We start from the raw sequence: 8,725 nt of genomic DNA, 5'->3' as shown, positions 1-8,725 counted from the left end.
ACAACTGGAAAGAACCTTTTTATGATCAAGGGTCTGGTAAATTGTAGTTTCACTCATTACAGAGTCACCTTCCAGGATCTGGTTTATTCATTCAATATTGTCTTTCATGCAGTCATAAACTGTGTTTACGCATCGTGATTGGTATTTCCACCTAGTGGAACAAGCTGTTGGCAAACGCTTCCTCCCCACCTCATCAAGACCGCTGTGGGCTATTGGAGAAGAATGAAAAAATTCCTTGCAAACTTGAAATAGTTATTTACGCAAAAAACAATGGAAAGTGATCTTTCACGTTACAAGTGAGATGTATACTCCCGAGACGGAATTTCGAAACGAGTGACGTAAACTTATCACTTTAGTGGTTGTTGCGTAAATATGGTGGCAGTGCCACGCCCTTCTCACGGACTTTCGTTATTTATATTTCTATAAAACTAGACCGGACACGATAACATGACAAGAACATGCTTTTAAGGTCAAAGCGAGAATAAAAAGTCAGTTATAAGTTCAAATATTTCGCATTACCTTACCTCAAAAGCTATCGTGCCAACTGTCAACAGTTTAAGTATAAGATGTATATAGTCAAAAAATCACGATAGGAATATATGAGGCGGAACAAAACAATTCAATGGAGGGAACTACAAAGCATAATTAAAAAATAACCTCTTTGTAACCCAACAACATTCATTACTACGATGCTAAGAAAATAACAGAACATGACGCGGAACAGAACAATTTAATGCAGGGAATCACAAAGCATAATTAAACCAAAACAATCAGTTCGTAACTCAATGACAATCACGAATGCAACGCTAAGAAAATAATCGACAATACCTCTAAGAGAAAAAAACAAACAAAAAAAAATAGTTACTTGCCCACCTGGGCGCAGTCACTAATCGCTGGGGAGGGGTTCGATTTCTTCCATATCCACGCCACTGCCTCTTTCCTCCTCACTGGAACTGCAGCTTATGGATACGAGCACCAAGCGATATTAATAGATCATCTACCGCAATGTCTATGATCCCCTACTGTAGCCGCCCTGTCCCACGGCTGTCTTTCAAATCAAAAACCTCTTTATTTGCAAATGAGGTGTCTACCTCGGTGGCAAATGGTACACTAAAATACATTATTGTCAAGCACTAAATTTTAAATTAACAAGAGAAAAAGGAAATTTTCCTAGAATACAATATTGTACAATTTACGCTAACAATTTTTTTCTATTAAACACACGCCTCATCCTTAATTAATTTATATTGTTTACAAAATTCTACTTATAATATCTCCTGTACTTACAAACATAGTCAACTCATATACAGTATATGAAATTACTTCTAATAATACTATACAACTGGTATAAGATTAAAATTAACATTGCATTTATTTACTTATTTATTTTTTACCCATTTTGGAACCTAAGTAGCATAACGACCTGCTGCGTCTTAACCAGAGCCCATTTTGCCACCACTTTTCAGAGTTCCTGAAGGGCCTTCACAGCTACCGTAGCGGTCCCAGGGCCCTCGAAGTCCCCACTGTACTTCACCCCTACAGGCAGTCCCCTATTTCGGCTGTCCAAACTCCATAGACCAGGGGATGGAATTAATTTAATCACACACACAATATCCTGCATTGGTCGAATGCCCTCTAACATTTCATTTATTTTCTCTGTTGCTGTTTATTCTCTTCTTGAATATCTGTACAGATTTTGGAAAAGGATAAAACACTACCCCTGGTAAACTGTTCCACTCCTTCACACCCTTCCCAATGAATGAAAATTTACCCCAATCGCTTCTGCTAAAATTCCTTCTAATTTTATAGTTGTGGTCAGTTCTGCTGATATAATTATTTTCCAGTTGAAGCCTCTCACGGATTTCTCCCCACGCTTCTACTCCTGTAAAGGCTCTATATAAACCTATAAGTCTAGTTTTCTCCCTTCTCTTACTTATTTTCCCACCCAAGTTCCTCTAACATTTTTGACACATTACATTTTCTCCTGAAATCCCCTGTTTTCCTCTGCACACTATCTATTTCTTTTATTAGGTATTCTTGGTGAGGATCCCAAACACTGTTTGCATATTCCAATAATGGACGAACCATGCTTAAGTAACTTTTTCTTTTAATTCTTTGTTGCATCCTTTAAGTAGCCTCATTATGACATGTAACGATATGTATGCTTTCCCAACAATGTCATTCACATGACCCTTCCAGTGCAAATTACTTTTAAATCTCACACCTAAATATTTGTACTTGCCATCTTTGGGGATAAGTACCTCATCCAAAGTATATTCAAATTCAGTTTTAAAGCTCCTGTTTGTAAATGTTGTAACAGTTGATTTGCCTCTATTAACCTTCATATTATTTTCTTCAACCCATTGTTGGATACTCTCAAGGTCCCTTTGTAATTCTGAACAATCTTCAATGTTATTTATTTCCCTATAAACAATTATGTTATTTGCATACAATCTTATTTTTGAAGTTATATTGTTCCCTAAATCATTTGCGTATATTAAGAAAAGTAACGGGCCGATTATACTACCCTGTGCAATTCCCTTCTAAACTTTCTCTGCCTGTGATATATTATTTCCTACTTTGACTTTCTGAACCCTTGAATTTAGAAATGTTCTTATCCAACGTATAACCCTTACGTCCAATCCTATTCCCTCCAATCTCTTTAATAATTTTCATGTTCCACTCTATCAAAGGCTTTGGAAAGATCTATGACTATGCAATCTAACTGACTTCCTGAATCCAACTGATCTGATATGTCCTGCTGAAATCTCACCAGTTCTGCCTCACAAGAACATTTCTTTCTAAATCCATACTGGCTCCTCATGAACCAATTTTTATTATCACATATCCCTTTATGAGGTCTTCCACTTCTTTCACTATGAGAGTTTATTCATACTAAATCCATTGGTGAAAACACACGCACAACCATATGCTATCCTACACTAAAACTGTAACCTAAAAGTAATCTCTTCCAACTACAAACAAATAATAAGCTGACCATGAACAGTAAAAATTATAACTGCACGGGTGGAATGAAATTAAATACCTAACGCAGACTGGCAGTACAACTACGCACGTACAATGATAAAATAATGTAACACAAAACGAGTTCAAAACAGAATTTGCCGGGAAATATCACCAAGTGATGATGAGGAATAAACATTGCCTACGTTACGATAACAAACAAGACGCCATTTTTCGCAACACCAGCGCCAACGTTGTAACCCAACTCTGGAAAATAAGAATTGTACTGTAATATGAGTGAAAGTAACTTGAAGCAAATACGATAGAGTATTTGCTTGAAGTTATTGTTTCTTTTTGTATTTTTTACAATTTAGGGTAATTTAGAGTAAAATTTTGATAATGAGGTAATTTCATTCGTGTTTTGTGGCTATGCTGCTACTCACTTCGCAAACTCGTAAAAAAAAAAAGAAGCAAAGAGAAGTAAACAAACACGACTGCAAAACGCTTGAACTTTGTCAGGAGAAATGGTTGTTTCCGGTTTTTCTGTTCTGAATTCGTCTTTTATTTCAGAAACTAGATAAAATCATGTATACAATGCTATTGACATATGGTGGCTATGACTGACAACTGAAGACCCTCTAATTGGCGCTCGCAGTCCTTACTTGTCAAGTTGAAATAAAAATGACAACGATGGTACTCAGGTCAGGTGGAAAATCGGGATCTTCGCCGCTACCTGCAAGTAATGACCGAAAGAGAATTAAATCTGTGACCATTGACGTATCTTTGTTGGAAGAAGCAAGTAAGTGTAGCTTTACAGCTTTAGAGCTGTCACCAGGTGTCAGATTCCGTACCTGTCAGTCTTTTCTTAAAATATCTCAAAGTTGTTGAAAATTTGTCGAACCTCTCTAGTGGTAAATAGTTCCGTTTTTATTATTATTGGTTTACTACTGTATTCGAAAAGATATTGTGTTTTGGTGAAATTGATGTTGAAGTCATTTTCATCAGCCCAGAGGTATAAAACATTTAATGCTTTCTGTAGTTCATACCTGTTGGATGAGCCCAGAACCATATCATCTGCATTTGCATATAAAGATACTGAATTTGTTGTCTCTAAAATCTTTATAATATCAGCAGTTGCAATATTGATCAATAAAATACTCAGTGGGTCACCTTAAAACACTCCATCTGAGTAATCTCTCATGTTTAGTTATTCCATCCCTTATTTCTAAATTGTTGAAAGTCAAAATGTTTTTAACAGCTAATGTGATTTCATTTCCTCCCTTCATCATGACATCCAGTTTTTCTAAAAGTTTCATCCTATTGATTAGATTAGATGCTTTGGTGTAGTCAATGAAAACTGTGTGGAACTTTTGTTTTGGATGTATTAGAGCTTGATCAATGCCATTTAGGCCTAGAAGACGACCTGTTTCTTGTAGTATCGATCTTCCTTCTCTGAAACCAAACTGTTGGTCAAGAACAGTTTGGTTTTTCCTATTATTTTGGTGAGTAATTTTGAGTATATTTTAAAAATATTGTTTTCCAAAGCTATTCCATGCTATGAGTTGAGGTCCTTTGCATCACCTTTTCTCTTATAAAGTACTGTAGGCCTACCTTTATTGCTCATTTCCTCCAGTCTTCTGGAATCTGACGTATGGTTAAACATCTTTTGTTGTAGATTTCTGTCCAAATTTTTATTAGTAAGCCAACATGTGCCGAATCCCTAAGCACCTCATTATAAATCATATAGCCTATGGACCTGCAGCTTTGTTGTGTTTTGTCTTCTGTATTGCCAACTTCATTTCGTTTGCTGCGGATGTCTTGAATGATTGTCTTGTATCGGGTGGGTGCAGAATTCAAGATCTGCATGAAATGATCCTCCTACTTGTCCATCGGGACATTTGAAAGCAATGAAGGGACTTCTTATGCTTTAGAAATTTCTTGTATTCCTTTCTCTTCCTTGTGTATTCTTCTAAGAGATCTTTACTGGAGTTGATATTAGCTAAATGCAGTGACGTCTACAGGCTTGAAAAGTGCGGACTATTCGCAGTGCACGGGTTCCACCATTGCATATGCAAGAAAAAGGGTTTCCACACTCCGGACGAATTATCGTGTGTTTGTGAACAGTGCGATAAACAGTGCTTGTGATGATGCTTGTTGTTTTAAGGGGCCTAACATCGAATGTCATCGGCCCGCGATAAACAGTGTGATCAGTATCATGCACTATTGTGTCACCAGAGACGTATATCCCTAACACAACTTTGTAGCGACTAAATTGCTATATGCAGAATATCTATGCACGTTTTGCACTTTTCTCTTATTATTATTATTATTATTATTATTATTATTATTATTATTATTATTATTATTAATGTTTCTCTCTGGTATTGGTAGCATTCTGTATTGAGCCAGGGTTTACTCTTCCTCCTTCTGACTGGCATGGTTGCAGCATTCAGTGTACCGGTATCTTGAATGGTGCTCATAGCAAGGTTAATGTTAGTATATGTCAAGTATCTTTTTGTGTTATCTAAAGCATGTTTGTTGTGATTAAGTCTGATATATTTAACTTTCTTGAGAGAGTTTTGTACGAGTCTAAGCTGGTCATTTATTTACATTACCCGGAGGCCCCAGGTTCGATTCCTGGCCAGGTCAGGGATTTTTACCTGCATCTGAGGACTGGTTCAAGGTCCACTCAGCCTACGTGATCACAATTGAGGAGCTATCTGACGGTGAGATGGCGGCCCCGGTCTAGAAAGCCAAGAATAACGGCCGAGAGGATCAGTCGTGCTGACCACATTACACCTCGTAATCTGCTGGTCTTCAGGCTGAACAGCGGTCGCTTGGTAGGCCTTGGCCCTTCGGGGCTGTTGCGCTATAGGGTTTGGTTTGATTTGTCATAAGGTCAAAACTGGTACGTATTGGTACATGTTTTGACAGCAGGGTGTTTGCTTACTTCCGTACACTAAGTTGATTTATGGCATGTATGTTATTTCCTCTGTAAAAGATTATGTGTATAGTACTTGTACCATTGTAAGCAGTATAGGTTATTTCTTTTGCCTTGTGGATGATATCTAATATGATTCTTGTTTTGAACTTTGTCTTGTCTACTCTAAAGTCTCCTGCCATAATGACATTATTTTCAGTTTTGACTGGGGTAAGGACCCTTATTCTACTGTGTCTTTGATGGAGGTTCCATATTTGATCTACATCCAAATTATGAAGGGAGTTAAATATATACAATTTTTTTCCTAAAAGTAGGTTGGTTTTATTGAGGATTTAAATACACCATGTTATTCCCCAATCCCTTTGCTACAATACCCTATTTTAACATAATTTCCATTCAGTGATATGGCCTTACACCACTATGATGTGAGGGCCTTTATGTCTGCACGGTAGCCTACCACTCGACTGGTCGATGTCGGAGCCAACATCGTGCTACATCGATAACTTCCCCGTCATCTATGTAGTGCTTTCTGCTGAATGTATCCTTTATTGGATCAAACAGATGGAAGTCGGAAGGGACGAGATCTGGGCTGTAGGGTGGATGAGGAAGAACAATCCACTGAAGTTTCATGAGCTCCTGTTGGGTGCGCAGACTTGTGTGAGGTCTTATGTTGTCGTGAAGAAGGCCCACCATGCTTTTGTCTACTGCCAGGTCTCCGTAGACATTCTGCAAGCTCCTATGAATATCTGTGAAGCCCTGGCTCTCTGTTTGGTACACACCTCCATTACAGGCACCATTTTGAAGGCTAGTTGTAGCACTGCCACCTATCAGAAATTAATGAAACTCTACGAGGTGAAGCAGGAATATTCAGAGATATCCCAAACAAAATTCCAATTTTTAAAACCGAAATTGGCCGGGAAATAAAATATGTTGCATTATATATTGAATGCCCTTTCTATTGTCAAATCAGTAAACTTCATGATTATCATGTTTTCTTCCTTCTCAGTGTCGGGAATTTTCCCCTACTGCATGATTGAAGATAATGGAAAGTCCTCCTTCCTATGCACTTATGCCCGGTGTATGAGTGTATTCTGTAATAGCCTTGTTCATGCATGAACCCTAGGAAGAAAAGGAGATTGAGACTGTAAATTCATATACCATAAAACAGGGTAACTTTTTACATTGGTACAGTGATTTGAATGTCCCACCACAGAGCAATTGATTTTTGAATCGCAGTAACCGACTTAACATTAGTGTCTTCTATGCACCTTACTAAACCACACAGGGCATCACTGATCTCGATCTCTGAAAAAAAAACAACAGATACAGTAAATGAAAATATCACATCACCGTGTGGGGAAGGTGTCTTTCCCAGAAAGAATAAGGTATGTATATAGACATGCATATGTTGTAAACAAAGTGATCTCTATCTGAGAATCGGAGGTTACAGGCCTCAAGTCAGTATCATCAGCAAAGGACACTTTCGTTAAAAATGACAAAGCCATGCCATGTGAAATTTTGGTTGATGTTTTGTATATTATATCTGCCCCCACTGAAGTAGGTATGAAAGACAGATTTCGTTTTAGGTTTTACAAATCATGGAGCCGCTTATGGTACACACATGCACAGAAATGGTGTCCTGACATAAATAATCAACACTGTCTCACTCCAGTACTGAAAAGGAGGGGAGTGAATGAGCGGGTAGTGCTGTGTATTGCTATACATCCGCCACTGTGCCCATTTCAATTCAGTAGATAGGTGAAATCAGAATTTTTGTAAGACAAGGGACAATTGTTGGTTTTATCAACATACACAAGTAGATTAGCCAAAAATGTTGGCAAGAAAAATGTGATAAAATATATGTGAAAATATGAAGTGATATTGTTTGGCATAGGTTGGTTATTATTTGACTTAGCATGTACAACTATGATCACTAGTATAAAACAAAGGCACTTAGGGTCTTAACTTATCAGGCATAAAATGAAGTCTGACCTAAATTAAACATTACATATGATATATTTATATTTAATGCAGAGTTTGATGCCAATAACTTTATTTTATCGTTTAAACTGTAAGATTTGTTGACAGTTTAATTTCAAAAGTGTCCAAAGTTACCCCGTTTTACGCTAGGAAGTATTTTGGCATTACCCTAGAGACTTCATTTAATTCATTCTGGCTCTAGATAAAGGAGAAAGCTACAGCTTCTGTCAGAGGTATGTACAGTATTAAGAACATTACCACATTGTCGTTACAAACAGCCTTAACACTATTCCACATGAAAATCTCCACAGTACTAATATGTGGTATAGAATTGATTTGGGAAAAACTTTAACTGATTTAACTACAATGGAGAAAATAATAGCAGCATACCTGAAAAAAGTGTTGGGAGTCTCGAGGTCTGCATCTTCTTGTCTAGTTTATGAACTGGCAAGAGAACAGTTCTATGTAGTTCTACAGCTGAATCTACCACTATGTGCTACTAATCTAACTACTAAAGTGATCCAGAGAAGAAAACGTGCAGAAATAGCTCAAGACTTCTACACCACTGACACAATGATAGACAGGAGATGGATAAACGAATACCAACCACTAAGGTCTATTTTGACAAGACTCACATTTCATGGCTTTCATCATAAACTGTGTACTAATAAGAAGTCTCATGAGCCAAATCTACAGAGAGAGAGAGAGTGTGTGTGTGTGTGTCTGCATGCACGTGTGTGAAGTATCATATAACAGTTTGTAGCAAGAGAGCCTGATCGATAGTCGATTATAGTAAAGACTGAATTTCATAATTTTGTGCGCAATTCCAAATATAGGCCT

General features: G+C 37.4%; 1 protein-coding gene across 1 annotated transcript in view; it reads left to right on the top strand.

Annotated features, from left to right (window-relative positions):
• Positions 1 to 3,433: 3,433 nt before the first annotated feature.
• The window catches only part of THADA (Thyroid adenoma-associated protein homolog), a 139,928-nt gene continuing 134,636 nt past the window's right edge, over positions 3,434 to 8,725 (top strand). Inside the window, exon 1 of the mRNA XM_067155258.2 lies at positions 3,434 to 3,763. Within this exon, the coding sequence (XP_067011359.2) occupies positions 3,646 to 3,763 (118 nt within the window). The 5' untranslated portion in view covers positions 3,434 to 3,645. The remainder of the gene's footprint in view (positions 3,764 to 8,725) is intronic.

This window comes from Anabrus simplex, chromosome 11, assembly GCF_040414725.1.
Source record: "Anabrus simplex isolate iqAnaSimp1 chromosome 11, ASM4041472v1, whole genome shotgun sequence".
NCBI lineage: Eukaryota > Metazoa > Arthropoda > Insecta > Orthoptera > Tettigoniidae > Anabrus > Anabrus simplex.
Note: the sequence above shows the minus strand (reverse complement) of the source record. Positions and strands in the feature narration are given on the sequence as shown.